Here is a 25,876-nt window from a genome sequence, read left to right as displayed (position 1 = left end):
GGGGAAACAGAAAGGGTCTAATAAATGTCCAGTGAATAGGATGACCACTTGGAGAGTCCAATTGTAGCAAATAGCATACCACTATAGTCAATATTTCAATAGCAAACAGCCAAGATATTTATATCTCTTTAGTAAGGTTGAATCTTTTCTAGAGTACACCTTGGTTTTTGTCAGGGAACTGTTGCTAAATGTGCATCTTCAGTCTTTTATTTATTTATTTATTTACTTGCGACAATATACTTATCGCACATCACTTTGTAAGGAACTACTTTAAAGGTACGTTGGCATGCTTAATCTATGAGAATAATTGAATGAGGATCAAACCCCAGTCTACAGGTCCAGAGATCAACATGCTTCCTTTTGTGCTAAAAGAACCAGGCTCTGTTTGTGAAACCCACATACATATACTGTATGTGTCTTTACAACATAAATGGTGACCTCTCTTTGATAGCATATAGGCATTTTGTTTTGTCAGCCTGCTTGCTATTTTGATTCTTTCTCTATTTATACTTTAGATACTTAAAATGGCTACACAAAAATAAATGTCCATCCATATTACCTGAATGCCACTATTGTCATCTGAAAAAATACCTTTTATATAAAATAGGCAAATAGAGTACATCTGTACATTCTGTATATCTTAGACAACATGCTTAAACACCAAAATATTCAATGTAGAACTGGTAGAGGCCTTTCTTAGTCTGATAGCATTTAATCTTCTGTAACTTCTTTGTTAACACCAAACTGTATTGACTCAGCGTGTAAAAGGTCATGTCAGCCCACAGGTCTAGTAGGCTCAGTCAAAATAGCAAGAACCAAATACGGTCCTGTGTTATGGTAACAGTTAACTATTCCCTGTAAGATTGAACAAATGTGCTTTGTTCTGTAACTATGGTTTTAGTAATAGAACTTCCACCCACTGTTCTGTTCTGTAACTTTATGGTTTGTTTTAATAATAGAACATTCACTATGCAATATATAGCATACAGTCATATTTAATGTTAAATTGTTGACACAAAGTTATTAAGAGTACTTAATTGCAGCCACATGCAGGTGATAGATTATTTCAGTTAACATCATGTAGTTTAACCTTTCAGTTAACATCATGTAGTTTAACCTTGCAAGTGTGACAGACAGGCAGACAACTCCTTATATGTCTATGGCATGCCTGGTATAGTTAAACATTGTTTTGTGGTAAATGATCAGTATTCACAATGCCTAAGAATGTTGTTTAATTTTGGTTCAAGTTTTGGCAAGATCCATTTGATGTCTTTTGTTTGTGCCATTGCCAAGTAACGACTGCATTCCACACAGCTGGGGAAACACCTTGTGAATGTCAAGTAGCAACAAGTGGAAACATTGTGGTGTTAATCTCCAGAAACCATAATGTTTTCTACCTTGGGAGCTGTTCCTTAAACTAAATGCAGTGTCAACAAACCACCAGGAACTAAATTTAAAGAACACATTTTTTCTTTTTTATGCAGAGACCGCATATCAATGCTGGCCAACATAGTGATGCATGATTAAGCTTTTTGCAGCCACTGTTAATAAAATATTGTAAAGTTGCCATTTGCTACAGTATCTTCTTTTTAAATATTTCCTTAGCCTAAACTTACACATTGTTAATATAACTTGACTTCTAAACTTTAGGCCAATAAAATATAAATATTTGCATTGTTAAAGCCCTAATGTTAATCAATGAAACCCTATCCAAATAAACAAAAGAGTTAAAAAAAAAATCTTAGTAATGTTAAGTTTATGTGTAGATACTCCTGAAGTTGCCTTTTTCATTGGACACATCCATAAATTGCTTCTGTTACAAATATTGTTTCTCTCTGCTGGAAAGATGGGGTAATACAATATACTCAACTACCTTAACCCTTCATACATACCACGGTCACCTCAGGACTGTGAGTAGTTGGTTTGCACGCAATCTCTGGCAGTTACATAAATACAAAAATGCAATGACTATTGCATTCTATTTGAACAACATCAATTTTATAAATGTTTTTTTTTTTTTTACAGTGTTAAAACAATACCTTTTTTTCTAATGTCTTACAGAGCTCAGTTCCTGTCTTTGTTGGAAACATACAACTGCTATTTAAAGGAGAACAAAAATGTACAGCTCTCATTTCATGAGGTGAGAATAATTAAAATTAACCAATAGGACAGCAGTGTGGAGTAGTGGTTAGGGCTCTGGACTCTTGACCGGAGGGTTGTGGGTTCAATCCCCAGTGGGGGACACTGCTGTTGTACCCTTGAGCAAGGTACTTTACCTAGATTGCTCCAGTAAAAACCCAACTGTATAAATGGGTAATTGTATGTAAAAAATAATGTGATATCTGTATAATGTGAAATAATGTATAATGTGATATCTTGTAACAATTGTAAGTCGCCCTGGATAAGGGCGTCTGCTAAGAAATAAATAAATAAAAATAAAAATAGTTTGTTTTTCCTTTAAGGGGATATTGTATCCATCAACTGAAATAGATACATATTGTACCTCACAGATCGCCTCAGCCAATCAAGTTTCAAGTAGAGTGGTCATTATCCCACAGGTATATGCCCTCCAGAGCTAACAGGATCTTGAAACTCATTTAAACGGTAACATAGATTTCATCAGCCTAAGCAATCCAGTCCAAAATATACCCTAAAAACACACATCTTCCTGCACAAAAGGGTCTACAATAGAATTACTGTAATATCCTCTGCAGCGGTCATTACCTGTAAATAACTGACATTGTTTTTAGGTTGGAACACCTAACTGTCGGCGAGGTCATTTACCAAACAGGTAATGGCAGCTGCTTCAGACAATAATGTTTAAACAGAGAACAACTTTGGTTAAATGAAAACGATACAAAGAATTGACACATGAGACAGAATATTCAGGAACTGCAAATCCAAGGAAGCAACTATGTTTAATGTTTCTGGGTTAGCTGTTCCAGATGCATATGGCTGGTTGCCGTGGATCAGAAAATAAGTTCTGTATGCACAGGTGTGTGCAGAACAAATAGCCTTTTCACACTAGCACACCCGAGCCGAGCCCCATGGTAAGGCTAGTTTCACACTGGTCATTTTGTCGAGGCGAGCCGAGCCGGAACCGTGAAACTCTGGCCTCGCAAGATATCTGGTACGGGCTCGGTGTTGAGCAAGGCTGGGGGCGGGGTTAACTCGTACTGTCCTTAACAATAAAGTCTACCAAAAGATTTCAATTGAGAAACATGGGACTAAACCGCAGCGTGAAACAGTGTTGTGAAAAACTAAAATAGGATTACAAAAAAAAACAAAAGATCACAACAATAAAAGCGGGTCAGACTACTAAAAAAGTAAATGTTATAATTTAATGGTCGCAGTTCTGCAACGACCGGCACCGATATGTTGAATTTGGCAAGTCGTCTAATGGAATCGATGTGCAGTCCCACACGGAATGAAGGTGAGTTTACATATTACAACATTCTTTACGCTGTGACACTTTTTTTTTTAAAGTATTTCTCCTTTAAATTGTTTAACGCTGACAGGTATTTAAAACAGAGACAAAAAAACTTAGTGTGTTAACTGCAAGATCTACTGCTGTTTCATTTGCTGTTTTAATTGTATTCCATATATTTTTTCTAATGAATAAAGTAATCAGTAATTGCGCATATTATTTTGTGGTTCCTTTATAAACCAGTCCTTTACAGAAAAAAAGATACATATATTGGAAATGTGCAAAGTATCTGAAAACACTATGTAACACAATTTTTGTTCCTGGGTAGTAAGTGTTGTTTCCTAATTGCTTATGCCTCAAAAGTATAGAAAATGGCTATTATTCCCCACAAACTTTGCTTTTGTGACCAGACAGTGATATTTTGAAATTTACCTATTTCCAATGAGAAAACGGGCGAATTTGTGTCTTTTCGTTCACATAAAGTCAGAAAAAAACAACATATGAATCCAAATTAACATGTATTTGAACTAAAGTAATACAAAAATGACTACAAAAGATTTAGAAGTGAGTAGTTTTTCGAGATTTACGATTATACTGTAAATCACTTTCATGAATCAGCCCCCAAATGTAGTCTCCCATCATGTTCTCGTTATACTGTCCTTGGTAGCGGCGTTGAAAGTCCAGTATATCCTGGTGGAAGCGCTCGCCTTGCTCCTCCGAGTACGCTCCCATGTTCTCCTTGAATTTATCAAGATGAGCATCAAGGATATGGACTTTGAGGGACATCCTACAGCCCATTGTGCCGTAGTTCTTCACCAGAGTCTCAACCAGCTCCACATAGTTTTCGGCCTTGTGATTGCCCAGGAAGTCCCGAACCACTGCGACAAAGCTGTTCCAAGCCGCTTTCTCCTTACTAGTGAGCTTCTTGGGGAATTCATTGCACTCCAGGATCTTCTTTATCTGTGGTCCGATGAAGACACCGGCTTTGACCTTTGCCTCAGACAGCTTAGGGAAGAAGTCTTGAAGGTACTTGAAGGCTGCCGACTCCTTATCTAGAGCTCTGACAAATTGTTTCATAAGGCCCAATTTGATGTGCAGTGGTGGCATCAGCACCTTCCGAGGGTCCACCAGTGGCTCCCACTTGACGTCGTTCCTCCCCACAGAGAACTCGGTCCGCTGTGGCCAGTCCCGTCTGTGGTAGTGCATCTTGGTGTCCCTGCTGTCCCAAAGGCAAAGATAGCAGGGAAACTTGGTAAAACCGCCTTGGAGACCCATCAGGAATGCCACCATTGCAGCCTCTTGATGCCATCTCAGAAAAATGCAGATATGTATCCACTTAGGCAGCTGGAACTAAACTGAACTGGTGGGCTTAAGGCCCCTGTATTTATACTACTATTTATATTACTGGAAAGTTCTAGAAGTTACTCCAAGTTTACTCAGCACTGAATCTATCTGGAATGTTCTGGAAAATAGGTAAATTTCAAAATATCACTATCCTGGTCACAAAAGCAAAGTTTGTGGGGAATAATAGCCATTTTCTATACTTTTGTGGCATAAGCAATTAGGAAATAACACTTACTACCCAGGAACCAAAAAAAAATAAAAAATTGTTACACGGTGAAATCACATTCAATATGGTCATTTTTTAAAAACAATGCCATAACACTGGATGTATAAAAACAAGTTGTAAAGAAATATCTTTAAATATGTTACGTTTAGATTTTGTTTTTAATAGGGCTACTTTAAATCTGTATTTCTGAAGTGTTTACTGACATTTTTCAAATACTATCTGTAACTTTAAGTTATTATTATTAGTTGTAGTTAATCTAACTTTAATAATATTAAATTAAATTATTCAGTTTGTATTTGCATTCAGCAACATGTGAAAAACAAATACAAAGAAGAAGTTTTTTTTAATTTTTTTGTTTCGCGCTGCGGTTTAGTGCCATATTTTTCAATTCCTGTGAAATCTTTTGGTAAATTTTTTTGTTTCGGACAGTACGACCCCGGAATCCATTCTCAAAACAAATCCGCATCACTCCTTTGACATCACGTTACACTGTGCCGCTTCTACTTTCAACAGTAGTGCGAACACACCCGAGCCACGCTTGGTTCCGGCTTGGGTGTGCTAGTGTGAAAAGACTAAAAAGGTAATTCTCAGAGGATTATATTTCAACTCAAAGAAATCTCCTTATATTCATACCACAGAAGTTATGACCCATTGAGATGTGAACATTTCCTAGTGATTGTTTTGTAATATTTCAACCTTTTTATCACCATTGAAATAGTAAAACTATCTTTTTTTTCTTATTTTCATCTTACAGGATGAAGGACAAATTGTTGTAGAGGGAGTGCTGAATATATCTTGGGGTGTACACCAGCCCATTAGATTAAAAATTCAGGATGAAAAACAGGTGCTTTCTTATGCAACCCTTCGGTCGCCTGAGCCGAGTGGAAAAAGGTACGTTCTGTTGTGGATATGAATGCATAAAGTATATCTGTTAGAAAGCCAGTTTAAAGAATATTGGATGGGCTGCAGCGAATTACAAGGTCATTATTTGCATCAATGTTCTGGTGACATTATGCTTTATCAATATATGGAGTGACTTCAACTTTCAAGTCTCTCTTATATAAATAGTACTGTGCCATGCCATTATCTACATCAATGTAAATTACCTTGAGAATGAGAAGTGAAATTAGAGCAGAGATAAGATATAAGGCTATCTACAATTAAACCTTTTAAAAAAACCTTTACTTCTACAGATATTATAGTCACCAGTCACCATGGTCAGAATGTGCTGTAGACAATTATTATTATTTATTTCTTAGCAGATACCCTTATCCAGGGCGACTTACAATTGTTACAAGATATCACATTATTTTTACATACAGTTACCTATTATACAGTTGGGTTTTTACTGGAGCAATCTAGATAAAGTACCTTGCTCAAGGGTACAGCAGCAGTGTCCCCCACCTGGGATTGAACCCACAACCCTCCGGTCAAGAGTCCAGAGCCCTAACCACTACTCCACACTCAATACCTCCTAGTTTATTGTATTTAGTGTTTCTTGCAACCACCATCGGTCATTAGGAGGGATTGCAGACAACATTAAAAACACAAACATAGGAGGCTGTGTGGTCCAGTGGTTAAAGAAAAGGGCTTGTAACCAGGAGGTCCCCGGTTCAAATCCCACCACAACCACTAACTCGTGTGACCCTGAGCAAGTCACTTAACCACCTTGTGCTCTGTCTTTCAGGTGAGACGGAGTTGTAAGTGACTCTGCAGCTGATGCATAGTTCACACAACCTAATCTCTGTAAGTTGCCTTGGATAAAGACATCTGCTAAACAAACAAACAATAATAAAAACATGAGACACACAATACTGCTTATCAAATGACATACGTTAAGGCTGTTTGATATTTTTTGCTCAGAAACAGCACCAAGTTTTGGTGTCTTTTATAAACACACCTTTTTAGTCTTCTCTTGTTTCACTTCATTTTATTATTAAACTAGATAATGACACAGTGTCACATATGAGGAAGTTTTACAAGGCATATTTACTGGTATGTACACATAAGGGGAATTCTATTCAAGTAATTATTCAAAACTTCTCAAATGGGTAATTACCTTATCTGTTTCTAAAGAAAACGTCCTAAATCCTGTAACCCATTAGTAGATTTAAAACAGTACTCCATTACAGGGGTGCCTAACTTTGTTTAATAGTGGGGGGGCAAAGGTAAAGAACTGCGGAGCATAGCGAGGCAAATTATTATTATTTTTCTTTTTTGCTAAGAAGCTCAATCTTTTGTGCTAATTGGTTGATACACTAAACGCCAGCCCTCACAATATTCATGACAATATTACAGGCAGTGCAGATCAACCATACACTGCTCTTGGGGCTCCCGAGTGGCACACCCAGTAAAGCCACTCCGAGTGGAGTGCAGGATGACCCTATAGCCTGGGTATCGCAGGTTCAAATCCAGGCTGTCATTGCCGACTGTGACTGGGGTTTCCTAGGGGGCGGCACACAATTGGCCGAGCGCTGCCCGGGTAGGGAGGGCTTAGGTCGGCAGGGCAATCCGCGGTTCACAGCGCACCAGTGACCCCTGTGGCCGATAAGGCGACTGCGGGTCTGCAGTGGAGCCATTCAGATATGTGTTGTCCTCCAGCACTATAGGTCTGGTGGCTTCGCTGTGGATCCACAGTGCAAAAAATGATGGATTGGCAGGAACACGTTTCAGAGGAAGCGTGTTTCAGCCTCCGTTTCCCGAGTGGCCGGGGGGTTGCAGCGGTGAACTGGGATAAAAAATAATAATTGGGCATTCCAAATTGGGGAGAAAACCGGGGTAAAAACACCACTGGCAATGACTACATTTTAGCAAAAAAACAAACAAAAAAAAAAACAAAAAAAAACACATACACTGCTCCCATATATCCATGTTGATTCACAACACTGTCCTTTTTCAGTAGAATTCCTTTCTCTACTAGAATGCCTTGGTTTATTCAACATGTTAATATTCCTACGCACAATAAGGGCCATACACTGGACCTTGTTATTTCTACTGGTTTAACAGTTAATAATCCGCAGGTGCAGGAGTGGGGTGTTTCAGACCACCAAGCTGTGCTTTTTGATGTTGAATTGTCATTAGCGGTCCAAAACATCCAGCGCACTATAACATTCCGTAATCTTAAAGCAATTAATTAATTCCCCCTTGGGTAATATTCAGCTATGTTATCCTGAGAGCTTGGTTAATGCCTATAACTCAAGCCTTTCTAACATTTTGTTAGCCCCATTAAAAACAAGAGAAGTCACCTTTGCTTCCAGCTCCGTATGGTACAATGAGCAGCTGCGTGCCATGAAATCACAAGGGCGCAAGTTGGAACCTATATGGAGAGATTCTAATTTGCAAGTGCATCGCTTGGCTTTTAAACAACATCAAACGGATTATAAAGACGCATTGAATACTGCTAGATCCCAGGTGTCTTATCTACTGTTCACCGCCGACTAAATACGGCTGTATCAAAAGAATCTAATGTAGATTGTAATACGATGGCTGAGTATTTTAACAATAAGATTATAAACCTTAGAAGTCAGCTTTTGGTTAGTGACCCAACGAAGAGTCCCTTACGGAGAATTTAGAATTTTGTGGAACTCCTTTCTCAAATCTGAATGAGCTCTCTTCAAATACTGTTTTTGAGATGGTTTTAAAATCAAAATCTACCACCTGTTCTTTAGACCCAATTCCAACACCTATTCTCAAATCAAGCTTTTTAATGAATCACTTTGTTCTGGTATGGTTCCTTTTGCATTTAAATGTGCTGTAATCTCTCCCCTTTTAAAAAAGCATAATTTAGACCCAGTTTGCCCTGTAACTACAAACCTGTTAACAATTGACCTTACTTGAATAAAGATTTTGGAACAAGCTGTGGTTTATCAGTTACAAAATCATTTACTTAACAACAATTTATATGATGTTTTCTAGTCTGGTTTTAGATCCTTGCACAGCACGCAGACAGCTGTTATTAGGGTAGTCAATGATTTACTCATGAATGCTGAGTCAGGTTCTGTTTCCATTCTTGTCTTGTTAGACCTTAGCGCTGCTTTTGATACCATCGATCACATGATTCCCTTGAGTAGACTAGAAAAGGTTATAGGAGTAACGTGTTCTGCACTATAGCTGGTTTAAATCCTACCTAACTAGTAGAGAGCAGTACGTAAAAATTGGCCAAGCTATATCTGCGAGCTTCTGGTACCATATACCCCAATGCACAGTCTTCGATTTTATGATTCCGGTCTACTTAAGGTACCAATAACTAAGCGGTGATCTTTCGGGGACAGAGCCTTTTCATGTCTAGCCCCAAGGCTGTGGAACGACCTCCCGAAGGTCATAAGGGATAGTGACTCTGTAACCACTTTGAAATCGAAGCAGGGCACTTAAAATTACCTTCATGGATTAATAATTAAAAAAAATAACACCTTCAGCTCTTTATAACATCTGAGGTGTTATTTGGCAAAGACTGCCAACAGCAGTGACTCACTACCTACTAACACAGGCACTTCCCCACTCCTGTTGACGCATACACCTGTCAGGGTGATTTTAACTGATTAATAAAAAATCGCAGAAATGCTCCCAGACGAACAATAAACATGTGAAACAATAACAGTAATCAAATATTTACAATAATCAACAAATAATCAACAAATAATCACAGTTTCCACACAAAAGATCCCAACCCCCAGTGTCCTTTGCAAGCAACTAATTTAAATGAGTCCGCTCAGGCAATATCTATATATGACAAATACATATTTACTGCTTTGTATAATAAATATATTGATGAATTACATTAAAAAAGGTAAATACATATTTCAATACAATTAATTTATAATGTATGTACTGTATGGTATATATGTTTAGTTAATGTTTTTATCAATGCTTAATCAATGACTAAGGTTAACATCACATATTAGCACAATTATACGTTTCAGGGAAACTTATGAATACATTCTTAATGTATTTTTCATTCAGTTCCAAAATATTTACATCAATTTGTTGCTTAATATAATTTTTGATATAGTTAAACACCATCCATAAATAATGTTTTTAAAATGTATGACGAATGTAAGGCAAAAACATAATATATTTTAAATGTATGGTAAGTTTGTTACAAATATATATTTATAGCAATATATTGTAAAATATATATTTTAGTCAGTTAAATAAAATAAATTAGTAATGTATAAAAAGATATAAAAAATATCTGGTACATTTGGAATGTATTTTAAATATAATTCAAGCTGTGAGCCATATATTTACTTTATATGTTGAAAATATATGGTAAGGTTACAAATACAGTACTGTGCAAAAGTTTTAGGCAGGTGTGAAACAATGCTGTAAAGCAAGAATGCTTTCAAAAATAGACATGTTAATAGTTTATATTTATCAATTAACAATATGCAAAGTGAGTGAACAGAAGAAAAATCTACATCAAATCAATATTTGGTGTGACCACCCTCTGCCTTCAAAACAGCATCAATTCTTCTAGGTACACTTGCACACAGTTTTTGAAGGAACTCGGCAGGTAGGTTGGCCCAAACATCTTGGAGAACTAACCACGGTTCTTCCGTGGATTTAGGCAGCCTCAGTTGCTTCTCTCTCTTCATGTAATCCCCAGACTCGATGATGTTGAGATCAGGGCTCTGTGGGGGCTATACCATCACTTCCAGGACTCCTTGTTCTTCTTTACACTGAAGATAGTTCTTAATGACTTTCGCTGTATGTATGGGGTCGTTGTCATGCTGCAGAATAAATTTGGGGCCAATCAGATGCCTCCTTGATGGCATTGCATGATGGATAAGTATCTGCCTGTACTTCTCAGCATTGAGGAGATCATTAATTCTGACCAAATCCCCAACTCCATTTGCAGAAATGCAGCCCCAAAACTTGCAAGGAACCTCCAACTGCCTTCTGCTACAGCCAAATATTTCAAATTTTGACTCATCAGTCCAGAGCATCTGCTGCCATTTTTCTGCACCCCAGTTCCTGTGTTTTCGTGCATAGTTGAGTCGCTTGGCCTTGTTTCCACGTTGGAGGTATGGCTTTTTGGCCGCAAGTCTTCCATGAAGGCCACTTCTGACCAGACTTCTCCGGACAGTAGATGGGTGTACCAGGGTCCCACTGTTTTCTGCCAATTCTGAGCTGATGGCACTGCTGGACATCTTCCAATTGCAAAGGGAAGTAAGCATGATGTGTCTTTCATCTGCTGCAGTAAGTTTCCTTGGCCGACCACTGCGTCTACGGTCCTCAACGTTGCCCGTTTCTTTGTGCTTCTTCAAAAGAGCTTGGACAGCACATCTGGAAACGCCTGTCTGCCTTGAAATTTCTGCCTGGGAGAGACCTTGCTGATGCAGTATAACTACCTTGTGTCTTGTTGCTGTGCTCAATCTTGCCATGGTGTATGACTTGACAGTAAACTGTCTTCAGCAACCTCACCTTGTCAGCTGAGTTTGGCTGTTCCTCACCCAGTTTTATTCGTCCTACACAGCTGTTTCTGTTTCAGTTAATGATTGTGTTTCAACCTGCATATTGAATTGATGATCATTAGCACCTGTTTGGTACAATTGTTTAATCATACACCTGACTATATGCCTACAAAATCCCTGACTTTGTGCAAGTGTACCTAGAAGAATTGATGCTGTTTTGAAGGCAAAGGGTAGTCACACCAAATATGGATTTGATTTAGATTTTTCTTCTGTTCACTCACTTTGCATTTAGTTAATTGATAAATATAATCTATTAACATGTCTATTTTTGAAAGCATTCTTACTTTACAGTATTTTTTCACACCTGCCTAAAACTTTTGCACAGTACTGTATATTACTCATATATTTAACATTCATAAATATATTCAATATATTTTTTTTTCCATATGGGTATAATCATTGGTTTAATTATTTAACGGTTTTATTTATTAGAGGGTGGCAATGTCGAATAACACCATTTGTCAACTATTCATACCTTACAAGTTACAAGAACAAAGTTTCACAAGTTCGATGGGGCAAAACGCCCATGTTAAACATTGATAATGCATGCAATTTCCAAAGGAATGAAATATATTTACTACTGCCACATGTGTGTATACAAGGCAGTAGTGATTGAAAAAAAACTATATATTGTTATTTCTGTTATTTCCAAAATGTGCCATTTTTTTAAACTTAACTATTTTGAAAGCACAATACATTCAGTTGTATTACAGTTGCAAGCAAACTTATAGGCACTGGGTAACAATCAAAAATTAATAATTTACAAAAATGTCAATAATGATCTAAACATTTGTAGCCCTAAAGACAAGACATGAAAAAGAAGACAACGGTATCAAGCATCCAGTAAACGGCACTGCTTGCAAAGCAACACTGATAACAAGTCCAGTTTGTCTTTCCTTGTGATGTACAGTAGTTCTGAGTTATCGTAAAATAAGTTATAGGAGGAACTCTGAAAGCTTTTCTGGTCAACTCGTTTGAATGGATCCATGTTTATAATGCTCTCGAATGAGCCAATCTTTTGGCACTGGATCCCATTAAAACAATTCTAAACATCCATACCATACTTTGTGTATTTTTTTTTTTAAACTGTGTGTATTCCACATATATCCAGCCAATCAGATTAGCAGGTTTCCCTGGCTGAGACGGGGATATCCAGCCAATGGTATCACTGCTATTCGCCCTCCCCCTCCCCCAAAAAATCTCACCGCCCCCTGGCAAAAGTAAATAAATGCATAAATAATTAACAAAAAATTTAAATTGCATGATGCATCCTGATATGGTAACAACCCCAGTCGGCCACAGTGTAGCTATGCTGATGATCATGAGCTACGTTGGTAAATATTGAGTCTCCCTTTTTATCAATCAGCATTATTTCTACATCTTTTACTCATTCAGGGTCATAACATACCTAAATGTTTATTATTAAATGAATGTGAGTTTAAATCATTAGTAAGTACACACGTTAATGAAAATACAATTGTAGCCAACGTTTTCATTAAAGTAAAATCAGGTATGTGCGATTGTAAAATGCCACTTTTTGATATATTTACTACTGCTTAATCCAAGTTAAAAATAAAAGACTTTGGTGGGAATTTAGCTTGGTCATGGCCCCGCGGCAACATTAACCTATTTTTAATTCTAAAACCCAACATTATTTAATATTTAATAACAGACTGATACTCTCTCTTCCTTACCTTTTTTCTGTTAATAATGGTCTATACTCTCTCTTCTTTCAGATATTTTTGCGAGTAATAAATAAAAAATATATGCCTATATTTAAATATTACTATTTTGTGCAGTCATCTCTCCTGACCGCTGCCAAGTTTCGCTTAACAACATTTTTTCTTACTGTTGGCTAACGTTAGCCACGGTGCAGACCTTGGGTCACACCAACATGTTCGTGCATTTAGAGATAATTAATTGTGATTGTTTATAAATGTGGCCCATCCTCAGAATACTTTCCCATTTTTATATTTTATTTGAAAGCAAACCAAACACCAGGTATAATACATAAATATGAACAAAAAAGTGTGTGTGGGGGGGGGGAATATATAGTTTGCCCCACCCATATTCAAAGTCAGAAGGCACATGCCCCTTCTGCCCCATGGGTTAGGCGCCTATGCTCCATCATCAAAGTATGTTTTATAAGTAAAGCATAACCTTTATTTCTCCCACAGTAAAGTTGTCAAGTTAGCATCAATGGCAGGAAATGGAATACTTTGGCCCTGTCCACACTATGCCTTTAAACCGGCTTAAAAGTGCTAAATATGGTTATCGTCCAAACCATGCAGCATTTAATACCGTACTCGAGATCACCTCAGGGGGTAGACTTGAGTCTGGTTCTGTATTATATCACAGTCAGATCAGGTAGTGTGGTTTGTCAGAAGTGTGGACACTAATACAGAGCTACATTTTTGGTGTAACCTCCAAAATCCCTAGATGCTTGCCGAAATAGCAGGTGCCTGCAGGACTTGCTATCAGTGTACACCACACTGGGTATTAATTTTTATGCTTAAAAAAAAAATCTGTCAGGACATCTCTGTTAAACTAGTGGGGAAAATAACAAAAACACAACGTTAAATTAGGCGACTGCAAAAATGAAATGTGAGTTAAAAGTAGGATCAGGGATGAACAATTCATGTAATTTGTCAGCTCTGTTTGAAATACAATTAAGGGGACCAAAATTAGGCTCAAGCAAGAGATGAAGGTAAATGCAAAGATTGTTTTGTAATTAACAGCTTTTTTCTGAGTTTAATTATGAAACAGAACCAGCTCAAATTGTTTAAAGAGACTGATTAAAAAATAAAACCAGAAAACTTCAAACCCTACTTGTGTGTCTGTGTGTGTGATTGCATTTACTTTTTCCAAAATACTTGTTTTATTTATTTTTAGAAATATGGACCTCTATTATGAAATGTTCTGTAGAAATGCAAACTTGCTATTAAAATAACAAAAAGAAAGAGGATCATGTTAAAATAGTATAGATGAGAGGTAAGAATGTATATTTATTTATACTTTATTTATAAATAATTTACAACCAGGTGTACAAAAAGAAAACCAAAAGAAATTAAACCAAATATCTCTGGTTCTAGAAACCAATAACAATAAAATATTGTTATTGTTAAAATTGGTTTTAAAACACTAACACACAACAAGATGTTAGGGAGAGTTTCTGTCATGTTTATTATGCAAAGCAAACAACTATGCAGTTATTTTAAGTAAATGTGCAACTTCACAGGCCCCAGTTACACGTTAGTGAACACACCGTCTCTAGGCACTGTAAATATTGACCATCTGACAAGCATGTGCAGGAGCAGAGGTATGGCAGCCCCACCTACACTGACAATTAAGATTCTTCTTAAAGATATAGTGTAGCTCCAGTTGTATAATAATTAAAGCTGCCAACCTACAGTATGTGTTTAATAGATTAAAGATGTTCAGTGCAAGTTTTACTATTAAAAATGTTATACACATTTTCAATGAAAAAGGAGACTATTTATGGGCAGCAGTGTTGAGTAGTGGTTAAGGCTCTGGAGGGTCGTGGGTTCAATCCCAGGTGGGGGACACTGCTGCTGTACCCTTGAGCAAGGTACTTTACCTATATTGCCCCAGTAAAAATCCAACTGTAAAAATGGGTAATTGTATGTACAAATAATGTGATATCTTGTATTGTAAGTCGCCCTGGATAAGGGTGTCTGCTAAGAAATAAATAATAATAATAACTAGATGGTAACTTTACAAGTAAAGTTGTGGGGCTTGCTTTAGCTCTTTAAAAGTATTTTTGTGGTAGTGGAAGAAGTTTAAAAAGTTTTACTTTTTAAAGCAAAGCAGTTACATACAGTCAAAGTTAAATTTAGTAAAATAATTGGTCTGATTACTTTGATAGACTACTATATCAACCTTATTTGGATTGTGGGGCAGTTAGATCACACATTTCATCAGACATGTACCATTTGATTGGTAGAAGATATTTTTTAACTGATTTCAGATTTGAATAGCAGAGAAGTAGAGGAAGATTTCATACACTAACTTTTTGTCTGACTTGTTGGGAAAGTGGTCAAAGTAGCTGATTTGTGTCAAAAGTCACATTGTTTACTAATTGTCTCATGCTTAGAATGTGCTGTAATTTGAAATTTCTCAAAGTTCTATAACAGTTAATTCAACAGTGGGAAGTAGCCTACTGAAAGAAGTTGATGCGGTTACTAAAACATCTGTACCTCTTGATTGGTAGACGTCATTCCTATTTTGATTTCATGTTTGAATAGCTGAGAAGTAGAGGAAGATTTCATTTGCTCTAAATATTTGTCTAACTTGTTAGGAAAGTGGTCAAAACGACAGTTATTTCTAAAAGTTCACAAATGTAGTTGGTGAGGTTACTAAAACAGGTGTACCTCTTGATTGGTAAAAGTTATTTCTGTTTTGATTTCATATTTGAATAGCAGAGAAGTAGAGGAAGATTCCATATTCTCTAACTTTTTGTCTTACTTGTTGGGAAAGTGGTCAAAGTAGCTGATTTGTGTCAAAAGTTACATCGTTTACAGTAAATAGAATGCTGGAAGTCTGGGAGTTTTTAAACAATGGGGAGCTTTAGAATGTTGAAAAAAGTCCCATTAAAGTGAATGAAGATGGACAAAAAAGGACAAAAAGCTTAACAGTTTAAAAAGTATAAAATATATCAAAAAGTTGTATACAAGCACACTATTCCAGACCGGTCTACACGTTTTAAAGTTTGAACGGTGTTTCTAGCTTAAATGGTGTAAGGAGTAGCGTGCCAAAGAATAAGAAGAAGGAGTATGTTGAAGATTTAAAGTGGGGACTCTTGCTTCGCAAGCCCCACTAATAATGATTTATTGTCACCTTAATACTTGTGTGGATATTTACATTAGTTAACATTAAATCAAAATACTGTAATTCTTAGTATAATGTGCACCTATTTACATATTATTGAGGATGATGAACAGCCCTGTGTTCAAGTTCAAAATTAAAAGGTTGCAAGCTCAAAAACCAACGGGTTACCCTTGCATTTTTCTCTCGGTATTGGCGCATCCAGGTGAGGAAAGCGTGATTGTGATTAACTTAAATGGTCTTCCTAGCAAATAATATCTTCTTAGTATCCTGTGAAGCACACAAAAGCCTGCACTTGTGTTTTGTTACTTGGCTGAGGCCATCCCTGTATAGCTTCTACTTTATTGACCTGTGGCTTAACCAACCCATGACCAATAGTGTACCCCAAATATTTTGCTTCCTCTAACCCTATGGAGCATTTTGTTGGAGTAGCAGTTAATCCCGCCTTGCGAATGGAGTCTATCATTGCCTGTACTTTCCAGAGATGTGTGCCCCAATTTGCGCAATGGATTAGCACATCGTCTGTATACCCAGCCGCATGTTGCCGATGTGGTCTCAATATTCAGTCCATCATTCATTCTCTCCTTTATTATATGCATGTCTTTGGGCCGACTGTGCCTGTCTCATGTGCTCCCTAACGATTGGCATGCCAGCTGCAATACAGTCCTGCATCTGCGAGATGTGCTCAATTGCACTGCGGTGTGGGGTTGACTCATTTTCCCATGTTTCCTTCGCTATGTCTGACAGGCCCCGGGGATGTCTCCCCTAACAGTGGCTGTGGGATATTGGCATGTATCTACGTGTATACAAGTAATATTGAGATTTTGGGATTTTTCCAATTTGTTTGGTTCCACTAAATTGTCTGAAATCAGAGTAATCATACTGCCCTAATCAAGCAAATCATTTACCGAAGTTCCCTCTACTGTGGCGCAACACAAATGTTTGCATGTAGTTTGTATCCCTGTTATCACCGACACCACCGTACATGAAAAACAAGGGTTATGGTAATTTATTTGCCCTAGGTTACATTCCATAGGCTTGTTGTCAAGTGGACATTTTGCTGCGATATGACCTAATTCCTGGCATCTAAAACACCTTGTGGTTTTGCCATAAATCTACGCTCCCTGTCTGGTTTAGTATGCCAGTTCCCTTTACCGCTTTCCTGCCCTGTGTCCCCAAGTCCCTTCGCACCCTCTCCCTGCTCTTCACTTCCCGCGACCCCAAGAATAGTCTTACCGTTTCTGACAAAGTGTGTGGGAGCTGCTGGTAGTGGATCACAGTAAATCAATGAGACCATATATGCAGGGCCAGTGTAGCATGCGAAAGTGCACCCAGTGAGATAGTGCATCCCTTCAGCGCCGTTGGCTTTACCATGCATGCACACACTATGTGACGTAAAGGGGATTCACTTTTGCATAACTGTAGCTATGAGAAACTGCATCCCGTGCAATTGTGCACTGCTACTTACAGTATATTAATATTCACATTTAGCTGTTTATGTTTGTGACAGAGACAGAATGATTCTTGGTGATAAATCTCCCTCCTGACCTGTGAGAGCTCTGTGTAAAGGGAACAGAGTGCCCTGGACTGGATGGCCAGACAATTCATTCCTACGGTACACTAAATCATCAACCCGGAAGGGAAATGATGTGGCAGCCGCGGACTGGAGGAGCGGTTGCAATCATTAACCAAGGGGGCGTGATTTACGGTATATCAGGGGACGTAGCAAGGTGATCTGTTCCTTTGTTATGGTCAACGCTAAACCGAAAGTAGACCCATATTGTAATCGTGAGTGTTTTGTTTGTTTTGTTGTGTCTAAATATATAGTTGTTTGTTGTTATTAGACGGCTAACACGATCCGGAGCTGTCGCTACAGGCCAGCACAAAACCCGGACAACACTGCACTTGTGTCACGATTAACTGTATTTGCACCACGAGCACTACAGCACTCACTTTGGACTTGTGACCGTGTTTGTGTATTGTGTATGTATTAAATACCGTGTTTATTGTTTTGGGACTGCCCCGTGGTTTTTACTGAGGAATACGCATCGTTGTGTATTGCCAGTTAACATTATTATTTACTGTTGTCAAATGACTTTGGATTACAAATAAACCACCATTTCACCAATAACGTTGTTGTTGTTATTCTCTTGAGCACTGCAATATGTCATTTTATTAATAAATATATTGTCCTGCTTCCTGCTTTTTCACAGTTAATTCACGTGATATCCATGGCAGGCAACAAATGTTCAAGAATGTATGCCTTACATTTTATTTTTAGTTGTTGTTTTAAAAATGCTATTTAACCGTTGAGTAATCCTTGTGTGTGTTTGTTTACATTTTTTACAACGGACCTTGTAACACAAACTGCATGTTTCTGACAAAACAAATACTTTTTTTTTATCAAGTCTATTGTTAAAAGCAAACAATATACATAAACATAGTAATACTAATATACAGTACGTGTATTTCATTAGCTATGACATATGCTTAGAATAAAGCATCACGTTTACTACTGTTGTCAGCGACTACATTTAAAAAAAATGTATTCTTACAGCGGAGCGTAATTGCTTCTCATGAACTTCTGTCTCCAATTAATTTCCTCTCTTTCTCAAATGCACAAACCCACTGCATTGAAAGAATCCGTTCCTAACGTAGTAGGTTTGTTGCTAGGGATCTGACGTCACTGCCTTGTGACTTCTGCTAGTGAACACCTTGTTGGCTAAAATAAAAACCACTTCAGCAAGTAGATATTTAATTTGCTTTGTGTTATTGTGCAATACTTGTGTATATGATAACAGTACGATAGTAATGCGTTGTTTTGTATATTGTTATTTGTGATGTGCAGTACGAAATAAAACGAACAGTAATTCTAAGTGCCTATGTATATTGCAGCTAAGGCATACGTAGTTAGACAGTAAAAATGGGGAGCCAACTCCAGGATAGCGAGGGGCGATATAACGAGGGGTGGGTGTATATATGCTTAACTTGTGATTTTGGAGAAAGATGCATTCTCACAGAGACTTAATTATGTGTACACTTTATTTGATATCAAACAAGGGATAGAATATCTCACAGGCATGTAAAATACATATCCATGTTTTCCCCTATGCCTATTTACTATGGTTTACAATGGTAAAAGTAATTAAAATCCAAGGTATAACATGGTATACCACTGTATACCATGATGCATTATACTATGTACATTAGTATACCATAGACTGCTATACATGGTACATACAAGAACCATAGTATAGTTACAGTAGTATCATTGTACAAAATAACATACATTATATAATATTACTTTTACCTTGGTACCATGGTTTTTACTTGTGTCAAAATCACATTGTACATTTTTATAAATGTAGTTTGAATTAAGTAACAAAATCAACTTTAGTGACCAGAAGTTTTACTACTTTATTATTTATTCTGTACAGGCCAAGTTATAAAACATGCACTGAACATGTTTAATCATACTATAATGTAATACTACAAATTAGAAACTGCCTATGGGATACTATTGTGCCCAGCAATACAAAATTCAGTTGAAGAAAACTGACATTTTTCTTTTACTTATTTTATTAAATTATTTGACCATTTAGGCATACTGCTTAGAAAACCTCCTAGGGCCCATTTTTCTGTCTTGTTTAAACCATGTTGGTAGTCACTGCCCTTCAAGTACTGAACCACAGTGTCAAACCTCTTAAACTGGTCTGAAGTAGCCATTCCTGAAAAAAATGTTGTAGATACAAGATTGTAAATAAACAATGGTTTGCAAGGATATAATCGCTTGATGTTTCTGTGGAGAAATATGAGTGTACAGATTGTTTAGTTGTCAAACGTTTGCACTCCTTTGCCTTAAAATAAGAACATATCAGATTAACCCAGAATATTAACAAAGGGATTGTACTTACATTGTTTAGATTTTTTTTTGTAGATATAGGTGTGCAAGCTTTTTTCCTTATCATAATATGTGTGTGTGTGTATATATATATATATATATATATATATATATATATATATATATACATACATATACATATGTACATGGGCCTTTTTGGCAAACTTTCCTTCCATTCATACCACCAAGTCTGAACATCCGTCTGAACATAAGAAATGCAGAGGTAGGGAGGTCTTTTTTTAGCCTTAATTTCCACATGTAGTTTTCTGAGGAACTCCCCTGGCTTCATACACACTTTTCCATTGAACATATCCCTTTTTAACCATCTTAAACCAATTTTCAACTACTGCATTGCTGCCCTTGGGTGCCATCTTCTCTTTTGCTTCACTTTGTTTGTTTATTTAAAAAGCCTGAACACGCAAGTGCAGTCTATAAAGGTACAAGTGGGAGGTACCTTTCTTTGAGAAGTGTAGCTGCACTTTTTGAATGCAGTTTATTTGGTTTAGTTGTCTTTGATTTTTTATCAGCTGGAATGCAATCATCATGCAGCTTACAAACTGATGTAACTTAAAACGTGAGTATCGATGTTTCTTAAGAAACTGCACAGACGCCATTTCTTAATCAGTGTTAAGTTTATTTCATACATGCAGGGAAACCAGTCCAAGTATAGAACCGATTACCAGTTGTTACATCTTTTACATGACATTAAATACCCTTCTGCATAGGTGTCTCTCTCCTCCTCTTTTTTATTATTATTATTTTTTTTTTAGCAGACGCTTTTATCCAAGGCGACTTACAGAGACTCGGGTGTGTGAACTATGCATCAGCTGCAGAGTCACTTACAATTACGTCTCACCCGAAAGACAGAGCACAAGGAGGTTAAGTGACTTGCTCAGGGTCACACAATGTCAGTGGCTGAGGTGGGATTTGAACCGGGGGCCACCTGGTTACAAACCCTTTTCTTTAACCACTGGACCACACAGCCTCCTATCTTTCTCTGACACTTAACCAACAGAAAAGGTACAACACATTATTCTGTTACCATATATTTAATTTTGTGTGTCTGTGTGTGTAATCTAGTGTGACGACCTCTGAACTCAGTGCATTCTTATGACCCCAGGTGCCCAAAAAAAGGTCCATACATCTGGTTTTTGTCATCTTCCTTGTTCCTATCTCTCCGTTTTGCCCGAGACCCTTTGAGTCCAGTGGCATTATCTCTTATTCTCCCTGTGAACCTTTGGGTCCAGTGGCAGTCCCTGGGAGCCTTTTAGCTCCTTTATGCTTTGTATTCCCAAAAGTCTTAGAGCCTGGCCCCTTCTGGTCCACAGCATTGTTATCTTGTTAGCTTGCAGTCAATGTTGGACAAGAAGCTTGTAGACGCAAGGTCTCTTATCAATTGTTAGCAGTACATGCAATTTGAACCAAACAGTCTGCTATCTGCAATATTAGTCTCTTTTCAGAAAACACCAGAATAGCTCTGCCAGTCCACATGCGTAGCAAACTGCTAATCAATTCTCGATCCATGTTTTCCAACACAAACACAATTATTGAATGGATGGTCTTTTACAAAAAAGTATGGTTCTGTAGGTTCAAATGGGTTTACAGGAGTGACATTTTCAACATCATGTTTAATGGTGCTTCTCTTGAATATGAGGTTTAGATGTGTCTTTGCAGTCTACACTGCTGGTGTGTTTGTAGGTGATAATATAACTGTGAACAACAGCTTTGCTGTTTCACTGAGCACACAAAGAAATGTTGCCGTCTGAAGGGCTACAACACAGTATAGCACACATTCTTTGCAAGTCTTGGATAATTGTAGTTTACGAATATTTTTGCTTACCAGGTGTAGCATGTCTGCTGCACAAATGTAGATAGCAGTGACTTTGTGTTCATTAGTGTCTCCATTTACCTTTTGCCAGCAGTAGTTGAGGTAAGCATTTAAGTTTGTGCAGTTAAAAGACACCAAGCAACTTTGAATCATTGTACAACTAAAATCAATGACAACTTTAGCTGTAGAGCTTTCCTTTTGACTTTGTTGTAGTCATATCTTGCTAGATTAAAGAAGTTGGTAATTGATGGTACAGAGTAAGCCTGCCCCTTTTGTGGATGTTGTACAACCCCTGCATAATAATAAACCATTTTAAGTTCATCTGATGGCTTCTTTATTAATGAATCAGTAGAATAAAAGTATATAACGCCATTCTCACTTGAGCATGCAGCAGGTGCAACTGAGGTTCACTGTACATTTGGACAGTGAATGGAGTGTGCATGATGTCCTGTATGTATGCTGCAACATGTTGCTGTGGTTGTTTTGCATCAAAATCTCGCTTTGTTAAAAGCACATGTGAAATAAATCGGAGGAATGCTGACCTTTCAAATTTATTTCCAAAGATAACTTCTAGTAGATATGAAGGTCCTGTGCTTTGGTTAGGTTTCCTGACTCACAAGACTCACAAGATTTGAGTGCACTGAGACGTTCATAATGGTATTTTGTGTGTTTTTTATTTGACACGGAGTTGCCTTGCTTGTCTTTAAACTGCATTGGCTTCACTCTTCCTTTGCAAAGGACTTTCACTGTCATTGGACTATCTTTCTTTGGTATTTTGTTTACTGTCAGTACAAATCCTGACAAGCCTTACATTTACAGTGGCTTTCCCTCTGAAGAAATAGCATTTAGCTTTTTGTGAATGCCTCACTTTGACTCTGTTGTAAGTGAAACACAAAGCACATTCAGGAATGACCCTTTTCCTTATTCCCTGCCTTTTCTTTGGCTTTATTGTACCCCATTCTTTATGGCTTATTTTAAATGTCAAGCAGGAGGGACACGACTTTTCATAATACCTTTTTTTCAGTTAAAACAGCATCTGCCATCATGTCAGCTGTTTTGTGATTTATTTTTATAGTATAGGGCTCATCAGTTTCTGGCTTTTTCATCCTCTCTGAACTCAAGCTGCCAAAATCTCCTATAATATTTTTGCATTTGTTCACAGCTTTAGCACCGTACACATCTTCCTCCAAATAGCTATTACAACCACACATGTTCATGACCATTGGGCTCACCATCATTAATAGGCTCACCATCATCAATAGGCTCACCATCATCATCATCAATGAGCTCACCATCATCATCATCATCAGCAGGCTCATCTTCATCACCATTGAGCGCACCATCATCATCATCGTCATCAGGCTCATCTTCATCATCGTTGAGCTCACCATCATCTTGCTGCTCATCATTAGGGTTAGGTGTTGATTGGCTCTGAATGCCATCTACAAATTGACCCTGGTCAATACTAAGCTCTGATGAACTCTGGGGCAAGGACAATCTTGCACAAGCATTGCATAAAAAAGGTGTTACAACTTGCACATATGTAATATCAACCCCAATGCAATCCCAATAAAACCACTCTAAACATCTAGAACACTGTACCATAGATCTATTGATATAATTAGTTTTTTTGCACACACAAAACACCTGTTCAGACTCAGCACTAGTAATTTCTGTACTTCTCTGAAGTAGTTTGTTCACAAGCAGCATCATTTCCATTTTCCACTTCCGATGTTGATTGATTATTTACATTCAGATAACTCTGGTCTGAAGGTTTTTGAGAAACAGATTTAAAATGTTCCTGATCATTTTCTTCATCCAGATGAGAGTTTGGAAGACATTCACCTAGATTAGAGATTTGATGTTTTTTACTCCCCATCGGTTTTCCCTCCATATTGTATAAATATATTTTATATTGTTATTTTTCCAAATAGAATCTGTACTGCGGTAGCTCCATGTGTCCAACAATGGGACTGAGTTTGGATAATTATTGAAAAATTGCTGGAATGATTCAGTTACTAAAAGCTGCAATGCACATAATTAATTTGAGTGAATTGAAATGAACACATACTGTATGCTAGACACTGCGTGCAGAGTGCAAGTTTTAACTAATCCAGTTAGAAAATCTGGTCCAATACCCCTCCTGCATAATATTGAGAATTGAGAATGCACAGTGCGGATGTCATGGAAAAGCATGGGAGTATCTTATCTCAACATTACACACATAGTGGAATTTACATTATTATTAATTAGTCATTTAGCAGACACTTTTAACCAAAGTGACTAGAGACTAGTGAACTGTGCATCAACAATTGCTGCTGCAGTCACTTACAATAGGGCCTCGGTTTTACATCTCAGCCGAAAGACGGAGCACAAGGAGGTTAAGTGACTTGCTCAGGGTCACACACATTGAGAGTGGCTGAGCCGGGATTTGAACTGGGAACCTCCTCAAGCCCTTTTCTTTAACCACTGGACCACCAAGCTCACCCTACATAAACTCAGATGTTGGAAAAACATTTTATTGTGAATTCTACAGACTTTACATTGTAAGCCATTTCTAAAAATACATAAATAAATAAAATACAAAACTAAATGAACTTTCGTATTACACAGGTCTTCGATCATTTCTCTGGATCCCCCCCCCCCCCCCAATCCACACCACGTAGGGATGTATGATCACATACTACTGTTCACCAAAATAAATGTTTGCCAAATTGTCTCGAGATTGTGTCGTGGATTAATTTCTAGCATTTAATGTGCATATTACAGGTAACGTTAGGTTACTTACCATAACCCTGGTTCCCTGAAAGAGAAAACCACCAAAACATTACTTATGGGATATGCCTTCTAATTGGTAGGTATTCACTGAGCTCTTTATATCAGAGCTGCCGATAGGCCCCTTCCTGGGGTGACGTCCTCGATCCCGCCTACCGAGGGATTAAATAGTCAGCCCGCAGAAGCCATGTTCTCTTTTTGCATCGAACCTGTGAGGGCGACCGATGTGACCGCGTTGGTTGGTGATCGTCTTCTCTTTCAGGGAACCAGGGTTACGGTAAGTAACCTAACGTTCCCTTTCAACGACCACCAAAACATTACTTACGGGAAAGTATACCAGAGCCGTCGCGAGGGAGAAGGAATGGCAGCATATGAGGGACACATCAGAACTGCATAACCCAAGGTTAGCGGTGCGAGCGTGCAACCTCAAGGACCCTCGTGCCTATTGAAGGCAAAGAAGGATCTATCATGTTAAGGCGATAGAACCTGGACAAAGTATACGGTGTATCACAACTAGCCACAGTACAGATATTGGACAGCGAGGCCTCTCTGTAGAGGGCCCAAGATGTAGCCAACCCTCTGGTAGAATGCGTGGCTATCCTCCCAGGTGGGGGCAAGCCAGCACTATCATACGCAGTCGAGACTGTGTCCACAATCCAGTGCGACAGTCGCTGTTTCGAGAGGGGCTGTCCTAGGGTCCGTAACGACCCTCCTTGGGGGGCGTAATCGCCAAGCACCCTTAAGAAAACGGGTTGCCAAGAAATGCGCACCTGGAGATATAGAGTCGATGGGGGCATGGCACACAGAAATGGCCACTAAATATACCTTCAGTGTAGAAAGTGACCTACCAGCATCGAGCAGTTCTTGCAGAAACTGCAAGATAACTGGCATAGGGCAAGAGACTGGGTCATGACCCTTAGTCAGATACCAGTTCTGAAAGTATCTCCACTTGTAGCCATATAACGACCTAGTGGAGCCTGCCCTAGCATTCTGCAACGTGCCCACGACCGCGTCAAATAGCCTTAGGGCTGACTAATGGTCCCATTCATGGGTCAGA

General features: G+C 38.0%; 1 protein-coding gene across 2 annotated transcripts in view; it reads left to right on the top strand.

Moving 5' to 3' along the window:
- rassf6 (Ras association domain family member 6) overlaps positions 1 to 25,876 on the top strand; it is a 57,759-nt gene that overhangs the window by 10,056 nt on the left and 21,827 nt on the right. For both annotated transcript variants that reach the window (XM_034013479.3, XM_034013478.3), the window contains exons 3-4: positions 2,062 to 2,140; positions 5,752 to 5,888. In XM_034013479.3, the coding sequence (XP_033869370.1) occupies positions 2,062 to 2,140; positions 5,752 to 5,888 (216 nt within the window). The remainder of the gene's footprint in view (positions 1 to 2,061; positions 2,141 to 5,751; positions 5,889 to 25,876) is intronic.

This window comes from Acipenser ruthenus, chromosome 2 (genome assembly GCF_902713425.1).
Source record: "Acipenser ruthenus chromosome 2, fAciRut3.2 maternal haplotype, whole genome shotgun sequence".
Classification (NCBI taxonomy): Eukaryota; Metazoa; Chordata; class Actinopteri; order Acipenseriformes; family Acipenseridae; genus Acipenser; species Acipenser ruthenus.
This window is presented reverse-complemented; position numbering and strand designations above follow the sequence as displayed.